Source organism: Bufo bufo, chromosome 6 (genome assembly GCF_905171765.1).
Source record: "Bufo bufo chromosome 6, aBufBuf1.1, whole genome shotgun sequence".
Classification (NCBI taxonomy): domain Eukaryota; kingdom Metazoa; phylum Chordata; class Amphibia; order Anura; family Bufonidae; genus Bufo; species Bufo bufo.
In genome coordinates, this window is record NC_053394.1 from 372,619,459 (window position 1) to 372,645,768 (window position 26,310).

Here is a 26,310-nt window from a genome sequence, read left to right on the forward strand (position 1 = left end):
AACAGCACCAGATAAAGAGGTTAGGGCTGATTTATGTGACCGCGCTCAGTCCGGGAAACCGATGCCATGTGTCAGCCACATCTCATGGACCGACTGCAGCATCCCTGACCTGAACTGACTGCATCATAGTGATTTCTAATACAGTCAGTTCCTATCTGATCGCGGGTCTATTGTACTGTGCTCACGTTATCATCGTAATGTGAATACAGTACAATAGACCTGTGATCAGATGGGAGACAGGCTGTATCATAAATTACTATGATGCAGTCAGTTCGGGTCAGGGGTGCCACAGTCCATCTGGGAGATGCTGTCAACACACGGGCCCTGTTTCCTGACTGATGTGGTCGTATGTCTCAGCCCCAAGTATAGCATCATTTTTTATTTTATTTAATTAACATTCAGAGGCTTGTATGAGATTTCTAATTATCTTGGACAAGGCCTTTATATATACAAAAATAAAAAATACTTAATACCCCCCATTGATCCTAAACTGAACAATATAGCAATTAAAATAGTAAAAAAATATATATATAAAAAATATAATATAATAATAATAATCCACTTTTTTTCACTAATCTGGAGTGCTGCCTTTTTTCTTCTATATGTACTTGGGACCTTGGTCACAGGCCCCTATAAGGACTTGCACCTGCGTTTAATGTGTGCTGCTTTTTTTCTTTTCTTCTCTAATATAATAATAATAATAATATATATAATATTCAATATCTGTTCTGATCCCCTGGGAGGCAGCTTGCTGCAGCAGAAACCCTCCCCTGTTGCTGCTAGGTCTGCAATAGGAGACCTGGCCATGTGAGCAACTAACCTTGAGCTAGGCCTCTCCCCTCAGCCTGTCTCTTGCTGAATGCACTGCAAAGGGGTACACAAATTCCAAAAGCAGAGCCCCTGAAAAACTGGTAACTCTTTGGGTTGTTTCTGACGATGACTATGGAAGAACTTGTTATAGGCCACTTACAAGTTTTTTCCTAGAATAGGTAATAAAGGTCTGATCGCTGGTGACCTCACCTTTGAGACCCCTACTGTTCTGAACCCCTTGTTCTTCCAAGTAGGAGTTTCATTGGAGCATTAGCTTCTTTCAATGTCTATAGGGCTGATGGAGACAGTGGAGCATTGTATACACAGACTATGGAGTGGCACCGCACATGCTCCACCACTGCTCCACTCAAAATCTCCCTCACTGGGGTCATGCAAGGAGGAGAAACGGGGGTTTGGGACCCTGGTTTTAGTAATCATGGCGGTCCAAGCGTCAAGTGTGGGAAAATATAAAAATAAATTAAAAAAAAAGAGATAAAACTGGCCGCTGAATAGACTGGCACACAAACTCTACTGTACTTAGGCTATCCTTGGAAAACCACGCTGGTATGCTTGGCCTTTGCATGCATATCTGAAGTGAATGGAGTACATGAGTGCAAATTATTACAATGCTTGAGTCATATATATACACTTACCGCTCCTGTGAGAAGCTCCAGACTAGTAAAGGTTCTCACGTTTGGTGACCCGTGAGGATGCACAGCCTGGGGGGTGACAATGAACAACAGGCACAAAAGGCTCATGAAGAGGTTAAACCCTAGAAGAGTTTTCAGGAAGAGAAAATAGGAAAGAACACTGGATCCAAATCTTCCTCCAATCTGCTTCAGAGCTGCATGCCAGGGTCGCAAAGCATAAAGTGCTGAAAGCAACGAGAGCCAGCATCTATGAGTGGCCTGTAGAGAAGAAAAAAATATATCTAAAAAGACAAAAACAGAGTACAATAATACTAAATCCCAGAGCAATGCTCCTTGTGTCTCACCAGGCTGAGGCAATCGCATGGAACGCTGCAACAAGGGTTAACATTTCCCACCATCCAACTTCCGCCACCATCCAATGTCAGGTACCTGAACCAGGTAAGAAGTAGTTTCAGTGATGGACTAAAGAAAATACAGGACTCACGTGACATTCCCACTTTCCAGATATACCACATATTCTATGGAGGTGTCCTACAAGCGAGAAATGACCCCTCACCTCAACTCTCTTTTCACACGAAGGCTCAACGGGAAGCTCTTAAGCAGTCGGATTCGCTGGGCTCCTGAGGTCTTCTGCAGTTCTGACGCCAGTAATCTTTGATGTTCTTGTAGAAGGATAACATTTTTAGTCAGTCGTCTAGATATGCTGATACCATGTTGTTACATACACAGTTACATAGATTGGATAAGGACACAGGTCCATCAAGTCCAACCTTTCCTGGTCAAGTCCAACCTTTCCTGGTCAATTATACAAAATTATTTGTTAGATTAATTAGAACCATCAATGCCATTTGCTCTTAGAGAAGCATCTACATCCTGACATAGTATCTGCCATTACTACCTCTTGGGGTAGGGCATTCTATAGTCTGGCTGCTCTAACCGTAAATAATCCTTTCCTGTATTCATGTCTAAATCACCTCACGTCCACATATCAGGAGTATCTCCTCCTGGAGTATCATCCTTTGAACAACTAATCCTGTGCCAGTTCTTTGTCCTGACCAGGGGCTTAGCTATAGGGGTGTAGAGGTAGCAGTTGCTACCAGGCCCAGGAGCCTGAGGGGGCCTAAAGACCCTTTTGCTACATAAGAAGACACCGGTATTATAGAAAGTGCATGCTGGTCAAGTTACACCTCTGGCTGGAAGGAAAGGGTTAGGTCAAGAATTTGGCATGGGGGGGGGGGGGGTCGTTTGCCTCAGGCAGCACAAAGACTATGTGCTTCCCTTCCCCCTGACCACCAAAAACTACTGAGTGAAGGGGGGCCCAAGCTGAACTCTTGCACCATGGCCCATGAGCCTTTAGCTACGCCCCTGGTCCTGACCACACAACTATATATACTAGTGATGACCGAATCAGTGTGTTCCGCTACAGACAAACCCAATTCGTTATGAATATTATAAGGCCTTATTAAGATGGGCAGCGGTTTTACAAAAACGTCTTTATCTTGCACATGCGCCGTTACTTTATTACAAATACAAACTCTGATTCGTTGTGATTGTGGGGCGTTTCCACATATCCCGGGTTCAGATTTATAATATTTTATATTGGTGCATGCCTGCTACTCACAGTAACGGCGCATGCGTGAGATTAAGACTTTCTCACGAGACTGGCGGCCATCATAATATGGCCTCATTGGAAAGAATACATTTTAACTGCGTGTTAGAGACCACAGAAAAGATAATATTTAGAACAAATTGGGTTAGTACGTACAGAGACAAACCAATTTGCTCAGGCCCATTTTCTCCAGCCTATCATTATAAGAAAGACCTTCCATCCCAATAATAATGATCCGGTCACCTGTCTCTGAACACTTTCCAGCGTTCCTGTATATATTTTTTTACAATGTGGAACCCAAAACTTAATCCCAAGATCGAGATATAGATTACAAGGGGTTTATAAAGAGCTAATAATACATTGAGATCACAGGTTTTTCTCTCTCTTTTTATACAACCTAAAATCGTATTTGCTTTTGCAGCTGCTGCCTGGCATTGAGTACTGAGCTTAGCTGTAACCAGAATACCCAAGTCCTTCTCTTCTGTTCAGTAAGTGGACTCTACACCTTGGCTGACTTTATGGGTGATCAATCTAACGATCAGGTTGAGAAACAGGCCATGTGGTCGGACTACCACAAGTGCCCGATATTGTACAAAATATTATTGATAAATCTGCAATTAGCAAATCCTAGTTATAACGCATGGATGGTGCAGGTTCAGAAGTAATGCCCGCACTGTCCACAGTGGGTGTCAGCCTCTCTCCCTCCGTTACTCCAGTGACGCAATCACTGGTTCCCAATGGATTATAGCAGCCGGGAGCCTAATATAGGTGTCGGTGTCTGCCATGTGCATTTGCCTATTAGGGCAGGACCTAAAAGACTGCCTGTCAGTAAGAGACTGATAGGCATTAAAGGGGTTGTCCTGGCATTAAAGGGGTTGTCACCCCTCCGGCCCCTCTGACATGAGCATCGGAGCCTTTCATGCTCCGATGCTCTCCCTTGCCCTGCGCTGGATCACAGGGCAAGAGCTTGCTTGATAATATTTTCACACTGCTAGGTGGAGGCTTCCGCCAAGCAGTGTTGCCGGTGACGTCGCCGGCACAGACGGGCGGGCTTTAGTGATGCACTAGCCATTTTACAGGCTAGGGCAGCGCTAAAGCCTGCCCATCAGTGCTGGTGACGTCACCGGGGTCGCTACTAGGCGGAAGCCTCTGCCTAGCAGTCCCCATGGAGAGCCAGGTACGTCACCGGATCTCCAAAAAAAAAAGCCTTTGTCCTGCACCTGGGTGAAAATGGGGATATGTCCCGGACAACCCCTTTAAGACACTACAATACAGTAGTATTGTGTGTTATATATAGTATGCTGTATTACATACAGCAACCTTCACCCTTTTCGGTATTGTCCAGTCTTGACAAGGGCCCATTTCCTCTTCCGCTCTCCTTACCTTCCTCCGCGTCTACAGATGGGTCCCTCTGCCTGATGCTGGGTCTGGCACTGCGCTCCATACTGTACAGCGATGGCCGCTTCTTGGACCGTCGCCTCCTCACAGTGCGGTTAACATATTCGGACAGCATCCCCCCTTTACAGCGCCCTTTAGAATAGGTTTGAAAGGAAAGAGAATGTGAATGAGAACCACTTATCTTGCACATTTAGAGGCAATATCAAAAGGCAAAAAATAGTTCAACTAATTGCTGCCCAAAATCTACCCAAACTGCTCTATTTATTTGTGTCAGGGGCAACTTTTTCATTTTTTATTGGTAAGCCGTGCTAGTTATAGTGTTGAGCCGGGCATATCATATCCATAACCAGATTACTCCCACCTCTTCTCCTGGTATACCTGGTCATACCGTCCTCAGCACTGTACATAACCTTCTTTACTACCTCGCACAGACCGCCACACTCGCTAGTCACCAGGGTTGCCAACCGTCCAAGAATTCCTGGACAGTCCATAAAAATAGGGCAGTTTTTCCACTGTCCGTGAAAAACAAAATTACAGGTAGAGGTGTCCGTAATTTTTTTTGTCTCTGGTGGTACTTTGAGCAGATCATGGTGACCAATTATCATCATTTTAGGGCTCACAGTCTCACACTAAAGACTTACAATGCTTTCGTATCAGTTTATTGAGCCATAGATATGTATTATTTATAATCTTTATCATTGCGGGTTTCCAACCTGTCAAGAATGTTGCCTGTCCGTGATTTTGGCATATGTTGTCCAGAAAAAATAGAAAATTTCAGGTTTGCGACACGGCTAGTCTATCACATTGCATTGACCTATGGTAGTGCTGTGCAGCACAAATGAACAGCCTGTTGCGGGTGCTGTATCCCGCTTTCACCAGGCAGTGCTTCATTCTCCCTTTCAGATCTTGCAGTCTTAGGCCTCATGCACACAAACGTATTTTCTTTTTGTGGACCGTATGAGGAACCATTCATTTCAATGGGTCCGCAAAAAAATGGAAGTTACTCCGTGTGCATTCCGTTTCCGTATGTCTTTTCCTCAAACGAATAGAACATGTCCTATTATTGTCTGCATAACGGACAAGGATAGGACTGTTCTATTAGGGGCCAGCTGTTCCGTAAAATACGGAATGCACACGGAAGTCCGGTACGGATACTTTTTTTGCGGACTGCAAAATACATACAGTCGTGTGCATGAGCCCTTAGAGGAAGCACAGCTAAAATCGATGAAATTACGAGCTCAAGTTCCAGTTACATCCCAGCTTGTGCGCAGTTATCTAGGGTTAGACACAGACAAGCTGACCCTCCCACACGATCAGAAGCATATGCAACTTCAAGCTTACAAAACTTAAAATTTGTATCATGATGCAACCTCTGCCCCCATATACCCTATTAGGCCATATAGACCTCATAGTGGGGGTCCTCCTCTCTTAGGAGTAAGAATGGAGAGATGCTCTATTTTGGCAGACCATATCCGTACTACACGGACCGGCTGCCATGTAATACTACAGTTTCCCAGCAGCAGCAGCAACATCCTCTGCCACATTAATAGGGTCCCTGACCCAAGCATTAGAAATCCCCTTTAACCCTTAGACGACCGCCACCGTACATGTGTCATGTTGCTAACGGGAAGGGGGAAAATCTGTGAGGGGCTATTTACTGTTAAAGAAGTTGTCCCACAAAAACATATTCTCCGACACCTGGATCTGAATACTTTTGCAAATGCATGTGTTATTCAATAAAATGTATCTGTATAGCGCCACCTGCTGTTTTTTTATTCATTTTATTTCTCTGTCCACTTCACTGAGGTGGACACACATGCTCCGTTCCATTCTTCAACTGCCTCCTGAATTGTGATGGGGAGAAAGCTGCAGCAGAAAGGACACCCTCTGGATCCGTGTGAGGTACAGGGCTGGTTCTAGAGGATAGTCATGGACTATATGGCGTTTGATTTTCATTTTTTACATTAATATTGGGATAACCCCTTTAAATATAACTATCTCTTTACCAAAAATTTTTAGGAGTCATCACTTTACCCTGGTGAAAGATCATTTCCTACGACCTCTGTCCACTCCCTAATCTTCTTATATCCATCTCATCTGTGCACTGACCTATTCTATGTATTCAGGGGGTCTGCAATACAAGGGGAGTTTGCACACTCTGCTCAGAAGTGACTCCATTTGGATTCGGGACCCCTGAACTAGTAGTTAACCAGCGAGCCGCCATGCTCCCCTTAGCCTCGCCTCGGTATATCCCCACTCGCTCGGCTGTTAGGAGACTTGCTGCACTGATGTTAGACTAGGGTTGAACATACATTGGGTTGTGCAATGTGTAAATAGGAAAGATCACAAGGGAAGTGTCATGTGACTCACAGGATCTGTCACCTCTGCTGACGGGTCTGTTCTAGTAAATCATTGTCATTCCGCATAATATTACAATTGTTACTCATCTTTTCTGAGAACGCTACATTGTGAGAGCAATGGCCAACTGTTTATACATATATTTCTAAGAGGAATAGCACAATATAGCGTTCTAAGAAGAGATGACGCAGAATTGTTATTTCATGGGGAATACAAGTATTTACTAAAACAGACATGTCAGGTGTATGTTTCAAGGGCATCTGTCAGCAGTTTTGTACCTATGACTGTGCACTTAGCAGCTGAAGACGTCTGTGTTGGTTCCATGTTCATATGTGCCCGCATTGCTGAGAAAAGTTATGTTTTATGATATGCAAATGAGCCTCTAGGAGCAACGGGGGCGTTGTCATTACACCTAGAGGCTCAGCTCTCTCTGCAACTACAGCACCATCTGCACTTTGATTGACAGAACCAGACAGTGTTAGGGTCCATTCACACGTCCGCAATTTTTTTCCGGATCCGTTCTGGATTTTGCGGACCTATTCATTTTCAATGGGGCCGGAAGGGATGCTATGTGCTGTCCGCATCCGCATTTCTGTATTCGCACTTCCGGATCTGCAATTCCGCAACTGCGGACAAGAAAAGGCATTTTCTATTATAGTGCCGGCGGTGTGCGGACTGCAAAATGCGGAACGCATATTGCCGGTGTCCGCGTTTTGCGGATCCACAAGACACCTACGGACGTGGGAGTGGACCCTAAACGTGATCACGCCTGGCCCCATCAGCCAAAGTGGAGAAGGTGCGGCAGTTGCAGAGAGAGCGGAACCTCTAGGTGTAACGGTAACGCCCCCATTGCTCCTAGAGGCTCATTTGCATATATTAAAACATCATTTTTCTCAGCAATGCAGGCACATATGCACATGGGACCAACACAGATGTCTTCAGCTGCCAAGCTCACGTGTACCAGGTTAGCCAGTGGCATAGGTACAAATCTGCTGACAGATGCCTTTTTAAAGAGGCTGGCCAGTTTACATTACTGGCTGCACACGTGTTGGGAACAGCGCATGCATGCAGCTAGTACGGTCAGCTCTGATGTCCAATAGTTTAATAAGATTAATCCATCTTTACAGGCAGGTCTCCTGACCTCTGTGCTGCGCTGGGAGCATGACCTCTGATCCCGTCCATCAGCGGCCTCCATTTACTTATACTGAGGACAGACTGCACATGCGCTCCTTTCCCCTGTCCGTCCCCAGTATAAGTGAATGGAGGCCGCTGATGGACGGGATCCTCCATCAGTGGGGCACCAAAGAGGTATAATATAGTGTGGGCTCAGCACTACCTGCATTCCCTGAATTTAGGGGAGGTCAGTATGGCACCAGTATTTACCGTATTTTTCGCTTTATAAGACGCACCTAGGTTTTTGTGGAGGAAATTAAGAAAATAAAATATTTTGAACCTAATGGTGTGCTTTTAGTGGCTTTTGAACTAATGGGAGGTCTGTGGATGGCACACCGTTAAGGGGGATCTGTGAAGGACACTGTTATAGGGGGATTTGTGGAAGACACTTTTTGGGGGATCTGTGGATGACTCTGTTATGGGGGGGATCTGACCCCATTATATTGGGCCCCAGTTATAGCAGCCCAGCCATCACATATAAAGGGTATGCAGCAGCCCCTAGCAGTGCTGCTTTGCTAAACTAGCAGTAATTGCTTATCTGCAGTACTCACTATGCATATAATGTCATATTAAAATAGGATACCATGATGAATTAGAGACTGACTGGGGTTGGGAAATCTATAATAAGAAATATATAGGCCCTTCGTTCAAGGTGTAGAATCGCGTTTGTGCAATCGTAAAGCTCCTATCCAACACTACACTTTATCCCTGCGATCGCGAACCTCCGATCCGACACTACACTTTATCCCTAGGAGGTTCTCATGAAAATGGGGAAGCCTGACAGAGGAGTGTGTGGTCTGGGTGTATGTAGGCGGCTCGGGGAGGCAGGAGCGAGCCCTGGGAGGATCATAACTGCAGATGTCCCGGGGCAGACATACACGGCACAGCAGCCCAGGGGCAGAGACAGAAGCAAGCCGCCGCCCAGGCATCGCAAGCGGCACAGACCCGCGGGCAAGCAGGAGAGGTGGGCGGGTAGGGCGGAGAGCGCGGCACACCCCTGTTCACGTCATGCCGTCACACTCTCCTATTATGCCTGTATAAGGCCTCCTGCACACACGGATCCGCAGTACACGGGCACCGTTTCGTGTGCATTCTGCATGCTTCAATGGGTCTGCTTCAATGGGTCTGCTTCAATGGGTCCGCAAATCCGGAGATGAGGAATGGAAGTACGGAACGGAACCCTGCGGAAGCACTACGGAGTGCTTCCGTGGAGTTTCGTCCCGTACTTCCGTTCCGCAAAAAGATAGAACATGTCCTATCTTTTTGCGAAAGGGGTGGATCGGACCCATTCAAGTGAATGTGTCTGCGATCCGCAATTTGCGGCCCGCAGCACGGCCACTGGGCGCACACGTTCGTGTGCAGGAGGCCTAAGACGCACGGCCACTTTCCCCCCACTTTTGGGGGGAAAAAGTGCATCATATAAAGCGAAAAAAACGGTAGGTTTCTGTCCTAAAGAGATCACCTTGACGTTGGCGGACAGGCACACATAATTTGGTACAAAATTTATTTGCCAAGAATCTCATATTTATAACGCAGAATTAGCATTCCACATTTTCTATAGTGGGTATGGCACTATTGTATTTACTTTATTATTTGTGTTTGCAGAGTGCTTTTGTATTGTTTGTTTTTTGCTTTTGTGCTTCCAGCCATGGCAGCGTGCACCTGTGCACTAGGATGTACTGACAATTTGTTTTTTCTTTGCGATCTTCCATCAGTGGCCATGTTCCTCCATTGGTGGCAGACACGTCAGTTACAGATTAACTGAGTTCCTGTACATTTCTTTACATCAGATGACTACACTTTCTATAATGTAAGGTACCAGAGACCATTGTATGCAGACAATCTGAAACTAAGACCTATTTATTTGGTCAGTTATTTCCATCAGTGATATTGGGCCAAAACCAGGTGCGGGTCAAAAACACAGAACTTGTGCAGATCTTTCCATTATACCTTATCTTTGAGTAGGCTTCACTACTGGTTTTGGCTCATGATATGCGTGCATTCACATGACCGCGCCATGTTTTGCGGTCCGCAAATTGCGGATCTGCAAAACACGGATACCGCCTGTGTGCGTTCTGTAATTTGCGAGAAGGAACGGGCGGCCCATTATAGAAATGTCTATATTTTTGTGGGGCCGTGGAACGGAAATACGGATGCAGACAGCACACAGTGTGCTGTCTGCATCTTTGCGGCCCCATTGAAGTGAACAGGTCCGCACCCGTTCAGCAAAATTGTAGAACGCATGTGGACCCATTCATATGGTTGTGTGAATGAGCCATAACTGATGGAAGTAACTGACCAAATGACTGATGTGTGAATTGCGCCTAAGCCAACCAATAGCTTATATAAGGTCAGAGAAAAGGGTCTGTCTTTGGACCACATGTTTCATCCAGCCTGAGCCCCTGTGATAGATCTGGGGGAGGTCTAAGCTTATACCATCTACAGGCTTAGTAGATCTTGGCCATGGTGTGTAGAAAGTTACTCAACTTTAAGTATGGAATCATTTCTTCGGTACAAGATAATATATAGATATTCTGTCCTCCAACAATCATGGTATTCACACGTATGTACAGTTGTGCCCTCTGCCCATTTTATGCAAGGTATCGGCCCCCTCAGACATCCTGAAGATGCCACACTTACCTATAGTACGACTGGGCATATTAGCGAGGATTCTCATGGTGGCAGAGTAGTGGTCACCCACCGGCTGATGTCCATTCCCTGGGGAGAAAAAAAAATGAGCCCTGTCAGGTTTATTAAGTGGGTTTTCTTGCCTTATAAATGGGGTTGGGACCATCAGTTGCGTTGAGGAGAAGAAGTCAGGTGGATACACAGCTGATAGTCCTACTGAATAGACTGTTAGAATTTGTATTATGGCAAGAAAAAAGCAGCTAAGTAAAGAAAAACAAGTGGCCATCATTACTTTAAGAAATGAAGGTCAGTCAGTCAGCCGAAAAATTGGGAAAACTTTAAAAAGTAAGGGCTATTTGACCATGAAGGAGAGTGATGGGGTGCTGCGCCAGATGACCTGGCCTCCACAGTCACCGGACCTGAACCCAATCGAGATGGTTTAGGGCGAGCTGGACCGCAGAGTGAAGGCAAAAGGGCCAACAAGTGCTAAGCATCTCTGGGAACTCCTTCAAGACTGTTGGAAGACCATTTCAGGGGACTACCTCTTGAAGCTCATCAAGAGAATGCCAAGAGTGTGCAAAGCAGTAATCAAAGCAAAGGTCGCTACTTTGAAGAACCTAGAATATGACATATTTTCAGTTGTTTCACACTTGTTTGTTATGTATATAATTCCATATGTTTAAATTCATAGTTTTGATGCCTTCAGTGTGAATCTACAATTTTGATAGTCATGAAAATAAAGAAAACTCTTTGAATGAGAAGGTGTGTCCAAACTTTTGGTCTGTACTGTACATAAACCGGCAATCCCATGTACCCGTGTAGTTATATCATCCGTGGTGCTCAGCCAAAATATAGTCCTCAATAATTCCCAAGTAGTAGGGCCCCTGCCAACTATGTATTGTCTTTTTTAGACAAATAAAGGAACTGTTTTCTCCAAATGGTGAGTGCCGCCTTACATTTTTCCCTACTACTTGGGAATGACACCAATGTCAGATGGGAGCAGCTCCTACCTCTGAGACCCACACCTAATGTATCTCCAGAACGGGCCCCTCAAAGTGAATCATGGCGCAAGTACGGCTACCCTCCATTCACTTCTATAGGAGTTTCAAAAATAGCTGGGCAGTCCAATAGAGGTGAACAGAGAGGTCAGTCTTCATTCTGGAGACAGGAACAGATACTAGAGGTTGAACCAACACCCATCTGACACTGGTGGCATCTTCTAGCGAAATGCTGCCAATGTATGAGATGAGAGACAACCACTTTATGTGGCATTTATGAAATTTTCACATTCTGAACTTTTAGACATACACTTTTATGCAATACTGGCTGAAGGAGCTACTGACGGTAAAGTGTCATTTTGAAAATGTGAGAGGTGTCGACCTTCAGAAAATAACGGGTATTATATAATTTAGTATTTTATAATTAAGGTTTTATAGCTGTCAAAAGTGTGGAAATTGTCCCAGTCGAGGAACGCACTAAAGGGGTTGTGCCAAGCACTGTATGAAAGTTATGCCTGTCCGTGGAATAGGGGATAACTAACTGATTGGTAGTGTCCGACTGCTGGGGCCCCCTCTGATCCTGAGAAAGGGGTGCCATGTTCCCGTCCTGATGGAGCAGCAGACTGAGCATGTGCACGGCTGCTCCATTCATACTCCATGGGACTGTGAGAGACAGCCGAGTACAGCGCTCCGCTATTTTCGGAATTCCCATAGAGATGAATGGAGCGCCAGTGCACATGCTCAGTCTGCTGCTCCATCAGGACGGGAACATGGAACCACCATTCTCAGGATCAGAGGGGGTCCCAGCAGTCGGACCCTACCAGTTAGTTATCCCCTATCCTGAGGGTAAGGGCTCATGCTGAGCCTGTGCTGCGGACTGCAAATTGTGGTCCGCGATGCACGGGCACCGACTGTAGGGGCGCCGCATATGGACGCGGACCCATTCACTTGAATGGGGTCCGCACCGGAAAAAAGTAGTGCATGCACTACTTTTTTTAAGCTGCAGAGGCACGGACAGAAACACCACGGAAACACTCCGTAGTGCTTCCGTGCCTCCGCTCTGAACCGCACCTTCCGGGTTGCGCACCCATTTAAGTGAACGGCTCCACATTCCATGATGTAGTGCAAGAATGGCCGGGGCACATATTTTGTGGACCCGCTGTTCGTGTGACTGAGCCCTAAGGGTAACTTTCATATTTGGCATAACCCCTTTAATCTACCTGTACCACTGAAATTAATAGAACCACATCTAATCCGTAAAAAATGTGGATCGGATGTGGACCGAAAATATGGTCGTCTGAATGGACCTTTATTATGTACTGAACCTCTTGAAATGTCCTGCACATCACGTGAAAGAAGCATTTATGACTCCATATACTGTAGGAAACATTGATCCATAAAGCGATGCATATTTTATATTTATCGGAATCCATTATACCCTCAGAGCTTTCAGTCACTGCCGATGAACCATCAACGTCTCCGACTGTCCAAGAACGTTCTACAAGATAAATCCCTCCAAAGACTCGTAGGCTGGATTCACACGCAGCAGATTTGTCTCAGAAGTTTCTGAAACTGAGAATCCCTTCCTGATGGGCCTCATGCACACGGCCGTTGGGCGGCCGTGGCTGTATTGTGGCCCGCAAACGGGGGGGTCGGCGATCCACGGCCACTGGCCGTGTGCACCCCGAATCACGTATGCGGACTCATTCACTTGAATGGGTCCGCAATTTCGGAGATGCGGAACGGAGTCACGAAACGGAACACCGGAAGCACTACGGAGTTCTTCTGTGGTGTTTGTTTCTGTTATTCCGCACTGCAAATAAATAGGACATGTCCTATTTTTTTGCGGTGCGGACAGACCACGGACCCATTCAAGTTGAATTGGTCCGGCCCGCTGCACGGATGCTGCCCGTGCTTTGGGGACTGCAATTGCGGTCCTCAATGCATGGAACGGCCGCACAACGGCCGTGTGCATGACGCCTTAATGTGGTTGTTTTTACAGGAATTCTACAGACGAATGAGACAAATCTGCCAGGTGGGAGTATACTCTTAGGCGGCGTTCACATCTCTGTCAAAATGATCCGCCTGCCTGATCCGGCACAAATGCCGACTGTCAGCCAGACCAAAGGCCGCTGCATGCAATGGTTTTTGTCTGGCCGAAACCCGGCAGTTAGGCTGGAAAGCAGCCCGATCGCCGCTACATCCCATTATAGTCAATAGGGATCCGTCGGCAATACCGGCCCTGGTGAACTCTGGCAGGGTGTCGTCTACCGGAAGAGCCTGCTGGATAAGTTCACCAGATATGCGAACATAGCCTAACCCGTATTCCACAAGACTACATACAGACTATAGGTTGTGTCCCTATAGTGACAGCACTGATTGGGTAGTGTCAGCCTTTGCAGGCATTTCCTTCACAATTGGACAATCCAGTTGTCAATTTATACATTTCCAAAAGGAATAACAGAGGAACATATCAGGAGAACTGACAAAGTTTCATCATAGACAACTCCTTTCAAAATGTGGCCCCCTGGACGCTCTACTTATCACCCCGGGGCCCTGCTCCTAACATCCCCAGCAGCAGCTGCAGGTAGCCAGGCAGTTGCATGGGAGACATTAGTAGTAATATACGTGTAGTATTATCAGAGTAATCATTGTGCTTGCAATATATGGAACTGTCCAGAAAAGAAGCAGCTCCTACTGCAACTCTCAGTTCTGGATCACAGAGGGGGTCCTGTCTATAATATACATATGGGGTATATGAATAGGGGGTGTATTTCCCAGACTACCCCATTCAAGGGGGCCACTCACATCCTCATAGGACTCCCAATGGGCTCCATACCTTTGCAGCCGTATCTTCTGTGACTTCTTATAGCCTCTCCTGTTTGGCAGCCCGATATCGGTGACTTGTCAGGTGGACGGTCCCCAGTTCTTGGGGTCAATGGCTGAAGAGACGCCTCATTGACGCTGAACACTCGGGACAGCCAACTGACAATCCAAAACTAAGGACACCAACTGAACGGGAGAGGCTACAAGTAAAAGAGAACACCTCAGAGTCACAGGAGATGAGGCTGCAAAGGGATGGCGCCTGTGCGGAGTTCTAGGAGGGTACCACAGGTCCTCTTTAACATGTGCCAAACTAATAAACACAACTTCACACAAAATCAGAAGGTAGACCAGCAGCCAAAAATGCTTACTTACTATGGGGGAGATTTATCAAAACTGCCCTCCATTCATTTCTATGGGCCCGCCGGTATTTCAGTCTGCCCCATAGAAATGAATGGGAGCATGGGCCGCGCATGCGCAGTGCGCTCCCATTCACTTCTATGGGAGCAGCAGGGAGCAGCTCTTGGTGGTCCTCCAGCCACTGCGCTGCCTACTTCGTTATCGTTGGGACCTGCACCTATCAGACAATGGGGACATATCCTAGCGATATGCCCTCATTGTCTGAGATGGGAATACCCCTCTAAGGAATTCTGTCTGCCATGTACCAGAGATCCAATCCATCTCTTCTTTAAAGGGCATCTGTCAGCAGTTTTGTACCTATGACACTGGCTGACCTGTTACATGTGCGCTTGGCAGCTGAAGGTACCTGTGTTGGTCCCATGTTCATATGTGCCTGTATTGCTGAGAAAAAGCATGGTTTAATATATGCAAATGAGCCTCTAGGAGCAATGGGGGCGTTGCCGTTACACCTAGAGACTCTGCTCTCTCTGCAACTGCCGCACCCTCTGAACCTTGGCTGACAGGGCAGGTGTGATCACATTTCCACTGCCTGGTCCTATCAAAGGAGGGTGCTGCAGTTGCAGAGAGAGCAGAGCCTCTAGGTGTAACGGCAACGCCCCCGTTGCTCCTAGAGGCTCATTTGCATATATTAAAACATCTTTTTTCTCAGCAATGCAGACACATATGAACATGGAACCAACACAGATGTCTTCAGCTGCCAAGTGCACATGTAACAGGTCAGCCAGTGCCATAGGTATAAAACTGCTGACAGATGCCCATTATGACAGAAGGCAGATGCAAGATTTCAACCGTCTCTTCCGGTTTGTTACCGGCCCATTTACTGAATCCCATAGAACGCAGTATCACCTCATGTTTTGGCTCAATTGAAAATGTTTTAGGGGCTACGGATACCTGCATGGTGGCCGCGAGGCTGAAGTTCAAGTAGCGTGTCCGTCTCTGCATCTTCAATGACGCTGCTGAAGGAATGGTGCACGTCCTGCTCATCACAAGGACTACAGGGGACAGAGACCAGCGAGAAGTTACAAGGGACACATCTGCAGCAGTGGCGCATCAATACCAGAAGCTGACCGCCCATACTCTGTATAGTGTGGAGAAAGAGCCGGAAAACGCTAATTTCTTTAGAGGTTTAAACAGTAGATGGGCTGGAAGCAGAAGGCCCTGACAGATAGACAGGGCCACTACACAAGTGAATGGGAACTAGGCTGCAATACTTCGGCACGGCCATTGTACTATGGACGAGGCTTCTGCATCTGGCCCACGTGCATAAACCCACTGGGGGCCATTCATCAAAGACCATCATATTACCCCGATGGAGGATACACTTAAGGGTCCATTCACACGTCCGCAAAACACGGACACTGACCATGCGCGTTCCGCATTTTGCGGAGCTCACATGGCTGGCACTTTAATAGAAATGCCTTTTCTTGTCCGTGTCTGCGGACAAGAATAGGACATGTTCTATTTTTTTGCGGAACGGAAGTGCGGATGCGGACAGCACACCGTGTGCTGTCTGCATCTTTTCCGGCCCCTATGAAAATGAATAGGTCCGCACCCGTTCCGCAAAATTGAGGAACGGATCCGGACTCATTCATGCAAACATGTGAATAGACCCTAAAGGGCATCTGTCAGCAGTTTTGTACCTATGGCACTGGCTGACCTGTTACATGTGCACAGATGAGCTCTCTTTGCAACTGCCGCGCCCTCTGCACTTTGATTAACAGGACGAGGCATTGTGATATTTTCACTGCCTGGCCCTGTCAAAGTGCAGAGGGCGCAACAGTTGCAGAGAGTGCAGAGCCTCTAGATGTAACGGCAACGCCCTCATTGCTCTTAGAGGCTCATTTTCATATATTAAAACATATTTTCTCAACAATGCGGGCACATATGAACATGGGACCAACACAGATGCCTTCAGCTGCCAAGCGCACATGTAACAGGTCAGCCAGTGTCATAGGTACAAAACTGCTGACAGATGCCCTTTAATTTATGACGAGGTGCATCCTCCAGCAGTCCGTGCGCCTAGACTGAAATCTACTCAACCTCCCAGCTGTCGTAATGCTAGTAAACTGGCCTAAACCATAATGAATGTGCTGGGGCCGAGGGCGCCATCCACACCGCGCCCTTGTCCCTTCACACCCCATTTCAGGAAGTGGTGAAGGCAACATACTAGCGCCACATGCACCTAAATTTAGGTGCATTGGCGTTCAAAAAGTCACACCGTGGTTTTACGTCTTTTTTTTACGCCAGTTTCTGTCCTAGTGGGTCATAATAATTGACCCCCCCCCATTGACTTGCATGAAACTCGCTCGCGTGAATGAGCCCTAAGGCCGTCTGCACGCGATTCCTGGTGAACGCACATAAGATCTGCACATTGTGTGGATTTCTGTACCATAAGTGCAATTTTTTAACAGCGGTTTTTAGTACGGATTTGATGCGGTTTGGCTGCAGATCTCACCCTTCATTGGAAAAAGGTGAAATCCGCAGCTAAAACCGTGAACATAGTTGACATGCTGCAGATTTGGAATTCCGCACGGCAGATCTATTTCGGCACTGAAGAAATGCGCAGAGTTTACCGTGGATGTGTGTAATCTCATACCCTTTGCTGGTACTGTACTACGCGGCGGTTTTTCTGCCCTGGAATCCACGTGGAGATGTACTCCAACTACACAGGTGCAGGTTTACAAACAGAAATCCGCACAAATTTCCGTAACAAAATCCACGTGTTATGTGCGGATTTGATGTGGTTTTACCGCAGATCCCACCCTTTGCATCAATTGACATGCTGCGGATTTCAAATTACGCACATCAGGTCAATTTCTGCACGGAAGTGAAAAAGCAAAATGTACATCGGATTTGTCTAATCGCATGCGCTTTGCTCGTGCTGCATTACACGCGAGCCCTGGTATAGGAAAGAGTGACTAATCGGAAAAATGCACCAAAACTGCCTGTTAAGTACATGCAATTCTGCCACATTTTTTCTTAAAGAGACAGTACAGGAAGCGTCAGCGGTGTCCGTCTCATCAGGTTTTTAGTGACGGTCACTTACCTGTAGTCCTCTGGGAGCTCGGGAATGTCCAGAAGGGTGACAGACATAATGAGACACTGCCCGGTCACAGGTATCCTCCGCAGGGAGCTGCATACACCTAAGGGAAGGAGGCACAGAACATGGCTGAGGAAATCAGGACTCAGGAAAAGTTGTAGAGAAAGGACTCAGGAAGAGACAGGAATGAATGACACATATCTGCAGCCCTGACCCCGCTCTCCACAGTGGGACAGCTGAATACAATGCAGCCACGATCACACCCAGCCTCCCTACTATTTGGTTTGATCCACCCCCTCTAGGCATTGAATGCAAGCAATACCATCCCATCTAAGAGGGGGGAGGAAAGATCCCCAGGGCTTTGTTACACTATAGAAGCCCCGCCCCCACAACCTGCCCGGACGTATTTATAGAGGGTGTTGTATCCAGGTGGAGCAGAGGGGCTGACTGCTGGTGCCCACAGCAGGTGCTGGGCAGAGGGACACTGGCACATGGTACAGAGAGTGTGGAGGGTCATGTAGCTGGGTGAGGGAATGTGGAGAGCTGAGAGCACAAGAGACATTGGGGAAGTCATGGAACTCTTCAGGCGGCTTTTACACTTACGTTTTCAGGCCGTTTTTCAACACTCTTGTATTTTGCAGGTTTTTCTTTTTGCACCAGCATTTTTTGTTGAAGTTTTTTCTATTCTTTTTTCTTTATTTTTGCTTTGGGTGTTTTTGTTTGCTAGGTGACTTTTTTTTGTTTCTTTTAAAAAATAACACAGAATGTCGGAGCTCTTGGTGGCTGTTGTGTTTTTTTTTTTTGTTTTTTGCATCCCTTTCATTATAGGGGGGAAAACGCAGTTCAGACGGCCAAGTCTTATCCAAAAAGTCACATAAAACGCAGGTGCCCTCAAAAAGACGCATGAGCGGTTTCTGGTGTTTTTCACTTTGAAATTGATGTGCGTACACAGTGTCTGACTGGGGTGCCTAGGGTCCACCAATAAAATGAATTCTGGGGGTCCACATGCATATATTACCTGCTCACACAGTGGCAGACAGCTGCAGGAATCGGCAACCTCCGGCACGCCAGATGTTCTGAAACTACAACTCCCAGAATGCTCCATTCACTTCTACGGGAGTTGGGAGAATAGCCAAGGATGTTTGCATGCTGGGAGTTGTAGTTTTACAGCAGGTGGAGTGCCGAAGGATGCTGATTCCTGCGCACCAAGATGATTGATTATGGGGTCCACGCAGCGACTTCAAGAAAGAGTATGCAGGCTGGAGGCCTCTGTACCTAGAAGTCGTCTCAGCCACCTGATGCATCTATAGGAATAAACCAGGCAGTTTTCTAAGTAATCTACCCGTTTTTATGTGAACATAGGCTGGTTGAGGTGCTGTATGCTGCCTATCTACAGTGTATGTAGCGCAATCAGTCTACTGTATCATAGGAGGCGAGGGACTACGGCCCACCGGGGGGCTCACCTGTTCCCCAGCCCAAGGACTTTTAGGCATCATACAAATGACGTATTTTGCCTCCGTGTCCAATCGGCATTTTTTGGCAGATCACACAGGAACCCTTTTCTATGGGTCTGCAAAAACTCCCGACAGTACATGTTCTGTCTGCATCTCCACGTCCACTAATCATAGACCACGTCCTATCCTGGTCCGCATTGCGGATGAGAATAGCCATTTCTATTGATGGGAGAGAGAATAATGTGGTAACACATGGGAAGGTGTCCTTATCTTGCGGATATGTGATTTACGGACCACAATACAGACATGGTCGTGTCCATAAGGCCTTAGGGTGGGTTCATATGTAGTTTTCTAGCGGTGTATTTGCTGCACTTTTGCATTATTTTTGGCAAACACCACTGTAAAAACACCAGCTCCAGTTCTATGGGAAACACAGGACACAAATAATTTATTATTTTTTGATACTGGCATCTTGTTCATTAGGTGTTTTTTTTTGTGTCTTTCTTGCTTCTTTTCATAAATGCAGCATGCTGGAGCTTTTGGCATCTTTTCAGGTGTTTTGACATCTCTATAGGGGACATCTGCCATAAGGGTCCGTACACACGTGAATTTGGCTCTGGAGGTTTTTTTTTACCTTTCACATGTAGTTTTTTAGTGTCATTTTTTGCACACAGTGCGGCTTACCATTAACTTTTTCTTTAAGCTATTTTTCCGCTGTGGAGGTGATGTGAAAACACCAAAATCTCCAGCACGCTGGAATCCAGAAAGACAAAAGACGTCACCTAATGAACAGACACTCCCATAACGTTGCGAGCGCAGTGCAATAGAGCCGCACTCAGGCTGGAACAGCCGCTACACAATGTACGGTGCTCAGACCAGCGCCATGACCTCGTCCACCAGCTGCTCAGTGGAGGTGCCCCGAGTCGGATCCCCACCTGACACGAAATCGCTTTAATATACAGGACTTCTAACATTTGGGAACAGGTCGATGGGGTTTAGTCATCAATCATCTGCATTATAACATTAAGTTTGCAGGAATGTGTTAATGGCATCAAAAAAATACCATTATGGGTCTTGAGAGACCTAAAGGAAGAATTATAGGGAGGAAATAATGGAAATCGATGGAATTGTAGAATAATTGAATGTGTTCTCCCTCACTGGTAACATAACCCCGAGTCAAAGTGTAAATGTGGAGCATGCATCATATGGTCAGCCATCCATGTAACTTCCCATCCTGAGAGCAGAAGATACAGGGTATAGGGAGGTGTGAATGTTGCCTAACATCTGGGTTGTTATCTTTGCCTCTATGGCCGTCTTAAAGGGCACCTGTCACCATCTTTTCTTTGCTGTAAGATAGACAAGCCATCGGGGGTTGCGAGGTAATTAAATGTCCGGCTCAGGAAGTTGGGCGACACGTAGTTGCATTTATTACAGTTTTTTTTTTTTTCTCATTGAATCTGTGAAAAAAAAATAACTTGTATGCAATAATCAGAGGCACATGGAAGTCCAGCAGCAGTCCATAGATTATTCTAGAGCAGGGATACTCAACCTGTGGCCCTCCAGCTGTTGCAAAACTACGATTCCCAGCATGCCTGCACAGCCTACAGCTATTAGCGCATGATGGGAGTTGTAGTTTTGCCACAGCTGGAGGGCCACAGGCTGAGCATCCCTGTTCTAGAGTATTTGGGATCTGTACGTTACTTGTGCACCATAGACACTCTGGACATGTTTCCTACACCATAGCTTTGTGCGAGCTCGGGGCCTATGTGGGCGCAGCTAGAAGTTGAGGTTTTTGTGACTTTCTAGTATTAGGATCTCATGCACTCGTGGGTGTGCATACAGCGGGTCTGCAATATACAGGCATCGGCCCTGTGCACTATGTATCCCGGATGCAGACACATTGTCTTGAATGGGTCCACAATCCTCAAGATACGGAGCAGAGGCACAGATTGGATGCACTACGGAGCGCTTCCCTGCGATTTTGGTCCATGCCTCCACACTGCAAAAAAACCCAAAATAGAACATATCCTACCTTTTGTGGTGTAGGCCGTTTCTTGTGGATCGCAGACTCATTTAAGTAAATGGGTCTGCATCCGCAAATGGCGGGCAAACAGACAGTGCCCCTGCATTGCGGACCACAATTTGTGGCCCACAGCATGGGCACGAGGCACACACGCTCGTGTGCATGAGCCCTAAGTCCTTATGCACACAGCCTAGTCTCCTTACAACTCCCAGGTAGGATGGAGACAATATACCGTAAGTGTCCAGGCCCTTACCGCACCTCTGAGGCCCTGTAAAATCATGACATGACTGGACGTGGTGGATGTATGGAGCTATGTATTCATGCATCAGCACACAGAAGCTTCACCTGATCTAGGCGAGAACACAATTACTGGGGTTTCCTACATCAGGAAGGCCAGATGTCATCATGTAAGTGTATCCCATAAAGAGAAGAAAAATAAACGTCCTATTTCAGAAAAAGCCATTATTCAGAGCCATAGGCTGTAAAGTTGTCGAGCATTGGTGGGTTCCTGATGGCCAAAACTAGCTGCACCTCTAAATGAACATTTTGGGACATGGTACACACTTTTTGACCCTTTCTGAAAGCAATAAGAAAACAGAATCGTCCGGGCAGCTCCAGAACTCAGCTCTGACATCAGCCGGCAGCTGCGCTCCCTTACTAACATCCTCCGTCCACGTCCGGGCATGTCTTTCGCTCCAGATTTACAGTGATATACCCGAGATGGAATGCTTCTGGTTTTCACTAGAGGTTATACCATGAACAGCATTCATCCTATGGGACTATCACAGACCTCCACATAGAAGTGGCCTGACATGAGCACCACCGCTCCCTTCAGACAGGGGACTGGGGTCCCAGTGGTCCAACCCCCTGGCGGCCCGACATTCATCACCTATGCTGTGGATAGGTGATTATTGATATGTGTGTCACCCTTTAGAATGGAAATTCAAGAACCAGTACCATGCTGGATTAGCGGGGCAGTGGTCTGCTAAAGCTTAGTTGGTACCAGACGGTAGCTATCGACATGGGATGTCCATGCCAGTCTCGTAGAGCCTGCACTAGAGACCTCATGTTTCATCATGGGGGTCTGACTTCTGGAAGGCCTCCTATCAGGACGATGAAGGTGCCATTTCCCCTCCATTGTTCACACAGGCACTGCTCTTTTTTACGTATAGGTGTCTGGTACTGCAGCCTGTCCTACACACCAGAGTTGGAAACCAGGGTCTAGGAGCCTGGGGGGCCCACATGGCTGCCATCCAAAAACTGTCATAGAGAAAGGGTTCATGCAAATGACCGTACATTGGGTCCCCGTCCGATCTGCATTTTTTTGCGGATCACATGCGGACCCATTCATTTCTATGGGGTCGCAAGAAATGCAGACAGCACACAGATGTCATCCATGTGCTTTGCACATCCGTGCGGCTGTTCCGCAAGTTATAGAAATGTCCTATCCGTGTCCATTTCTACAATAGGGCCCGCGGAAAGTGCGGGATGCACACGGCGATTATCCGTATTTTGCAGGTCTGTGGTTTGCTTGTGCTTGAGCCCTAAGGGGACGTTCACGTGGCAGCTTTTTCAGTGGAATTTTGGCTCTGATGGCTGCATCGAAATTTTGCCGAAAACCCGTCGGCGGCCACGTCCTTTCTGCCTCCCATGCATCTTAATTGGTGGTAGCACTGAGGATATTGGGGCCGCAGCTGTCCCGAGAAGGGACATGTCCAAAATTTACGCTGAAAAAGCTGCCGTGTGAACGTCCCCTACCGTGTGAACGTCCCCTATGGATTGGGCTACTAGGAGACTTTTTGTCATGGGGAATGGAAAGACGCTGCTGCACAGCAGGTGGGACAGTTGCAGAGGCAATCATCCGACGCTCAGCAAGTATCATATTTTAAATAATAGGACCCATTCATGACACCCGCTGTGTGTCACGCGTTTGCCTTGGCATCTGTATCATCCAGCATGCACTCGATCTGAAGATAGGCAATACTTTAAAAGGGGATCAGGCACCCCAACCATAGCTTTACCCATAGTGTACTTTGAACAGCCCTAAAGATAGCTCAGGGTCAGCGCTGAGCATGCGATCAGACTTCTCTTTTATTCTGACCATACAGTACATGACATGAGCGCTTTCTATTGCACCACAAGCCAGCCATGTGACATCTTAAAAGGGTTAGGGGCTTAATTAAAGAAGTTTTCCGAGAGTACAACTCCCATCACCCCTGTTGCCACAAGTCAGGCCGCCACCATTCTAAGGATAGTTTAGGTGACTTCTTTTTCCTTTATTCATTTTTTTTATACCACTTACATATTCTGCAGCCCTGTGCGGAGAGTGTCATCACTCATATTAGTCCCTGTCCCCATATAAGCCTTTCTGTATGTTTTTGGAATTTGGGATGAAACCAGAGCACCCAAAAAGGGGAAGAGAATATAGACTCCATGCAGATGTTCCCTTTAGTAAGATTCAAACCCCAACACTGCAAGGCGACATTGCTAACAGCTCATCAGTATTGTAGTCCTAGAAAACTCCTTTAAAGAGCACCTATCAGCAGGACCAACCCAAAAACTAGACATATTGCCTGGTTGGGTTGATTCTGCCGATTCAAATGATACCTGTCTTGTGAAAATCGGTCATGGCATACCCCCCAAAAAAGACTTTTATTTTTCACGCAAATGAGGGTTTTCATGCACTAAGGGGCGTGGCCGACACTAGGCTAGGCCCTACCCCTCAGGGCACAGAAAAACTAATTTGCATAAAGAATAAAAAGCTTTTATTCTTAGGAATGCCACCACCGATTTTCACAAGACAGGTATCATTTTAATCAGCAGGATGAACTCTATCAGACAATATGCCTCTTCAATAGGGTTGATGCTGCTGGCAGGTGCTCCTTAAACTGGCTGAGCCCCCTCAAGTTATACACAACATCTATTTTGTTCCCTTCAATAACTGGCAGCTTCAGAGCTGACTCGTATTCTGTTGGGGGTCATGCAGGCGTGTTGGCGCCTAATATTTTATTCCAGCATGAACAATAGTCGTATCTGTGTTGAGGAGACACAGAGCTGCTGTGTGCAACAGTGTAACTCAGAGAGCATCTGATGATAAATAATGACGTGGGGACTCGTCAGAATTGAAATACAAAGTTATAGGATGTGCTGGTTATAGAATTCTATATACGATAGGTATACAGAGCAATGACGTACCTTATCAGTAACAGGTATATTCTGGCCCCCGACTACACTCATTGTGGCCCTGACTACAGGGGACCTGACAATGCTACACTCAAGAACACTGTATATGGGGGTATGATGACCTAAATCATAATATACAGGGCTAACATACTATACAGAACTTGTGATATCCATAGACTGCAATAGTATACTATTACAGTCTATGTCATAAGCGATCAAATGATCGCATGTTAAAGTCTCCTTAGGTGAGTAAAAATAAAAAAAAGTTTTAAAAAAAGGGAAAAACACGAAAACTTTTTGCTAATTTTACATTTGAATAAAAAAAAAGCATCATTGAAATAGCTATGTCTGAAAAACTATTAAAAGGGTTGTCCCACAAATAATATTTTAAATTGGTAAAACCAGCACCTGATTCTGAATACGCCTGTATAGCGCCACCTGCTGTTTGTAATGTTCCTTATTTCTTTTGTGGGTGCACATGCTCAGCTCCATACTTCCATCCAAAAGCCGCATCTCCTGTGACAGCTACAGGGAAAAATCAGAAAGGACATGCCCCTTGAGACAAGACATGCCCTCTGGGCTCCTAAAATAAATCTAGCAGAGCAATGGCAGCAATGAATGAGGAGATCGCTGCATCCGTGTGAGGTACAGGGCTGGTTCTAGTTTTGTTAGAAAGAGATCGTCATGCTCTATATCAAAGATCAGCAACCTTCAGCACTCCAGCTGTTGTGAAACTACCACTCCCAGCATGCTCCCAGTTTAGAGAGCATCAAAGCTAGTGTGCATGATGGGAGATGTAGTTTCACAACACCTGGAGTGCCGAATGCCCAAATCAACATTTTCTTGGCCCCTAAGAAAAGATAGTAAAACATAATAAAAACTATTTAAATTTGGTATCACTGTGATCGTACAGACTTGCAGAATATAGTCATCATGTCATTTTTAGCACACAGCGAACACTGTAAAAACAAAATCCAAAAAACAATGGTGGAATTGTTTTTTATTTTTTATTTCACCCCACAATGTGGGGACAAAAAAAACAGGAGTGTTCTAGCTATTTCTATTATTCCTATATTATCCAGCACCATCCTAGCATAAAACTTTAGGGGTCGATACTGTAATTTACCTGGGTCACACTATTGAAGAAGAGGTGTCCAATTATCTGAGTAGGTTCTCTGAAAAACTGCATGAAAACGTTATTAATTTGAGACGTGTAGCAGTGCGGGTGTGGACCCTCTGAATGGAAATGGCTTTGGGCTACTCCTGAGGGAGTTGGCAAGGTGGTCCCCTGGTATTCACTCTTTCACCCTTGTACGGGCTTCTGGACTTCTGGCCGCTAGTTCTAGGAGTAGTTTTAGTTTACAGGCTGCTGACCCCGGAGGGTCAATGGAAACCAGTGTTTGGCATAGGCAAAAGGTGGTCAGAGGACTAGCCAAGGTTAGGACAGGCAGAGCTTGTGCAGTACGGTAAAAAGTTGATAGGCTAGGACAAGCAGCACAGGGTCACTATGATGATCAGGCACGGGAGGTCAGAACATATGATAGTGCACCTTTGCAGGACTAGAGAAGCAAGCAGTCGTTTGCTGAGGCACCTCACCATAGGGCAAGGCATTATATACAGTCGTGGCCAAAAGTTTTGAGAATGACACAAATATTAGTTTTCACAAAGTTTGCTGTTAAACTGCTTTTAGATCTTTGTTTCAGTTGTTTCTGTGATGTAGTGAAATATAATTACACGCACTTC

The 26,310-nt window shown here is 46.3% G+C and overlaps 1 protein-coding gene across 3 annotated transcripts in view; it reads right to left on the bottom strand.

The window, feature by feature from the left end:
• Positions 1-26,310, bottom strand: part of TMC6 (transmembrane channel like 6) — a 56,764-nt gene that overhangs the window by 22,612 nt on the left and 7,842 nt on the right. The window contains exons 1-8 of one of the 3 annotated variants that reach the window (XM_040438718.1): positions 18,122-18,209; positions 17,914-18,010; positions 15,759-15,859; positions 10,639-10,716; positions 4,453-4,599; positions 2,017-2,122; positions 1,805-1,889; positions 1,464-1,718 (exon numbers count right to left, since the gene is read on the bottom strand). In XM_040438718.1, coding sequence (XP_040294652.1) covers positions 1,464-1,718; positions 1,805-1,889; positions 2,017-2,122; positions 4,453-4,599; positions 10,639-10,716; positions 15,759-15,859; positions 17,914-17,960 — 819 coding nt within the window. In that variant the 5' untranslated portion in view covers positions 17,961-18,010; positions 18,122-18,209. Of the gene's footprint in view, positions 1-1,463; positions 1,719-1,804; positions 1,890-2,016; positions 2,123-4,452; positions 4,600-10,638; positions 10,717-15,758; positions 15,860-17,913; positions 18,011-18,121; positions 18,210-26,310 lie in introns of those variants that run through there. The other 2 variants (XM_040438717.1, XM_040438719.1) reach the window with 2 other exon arrangements.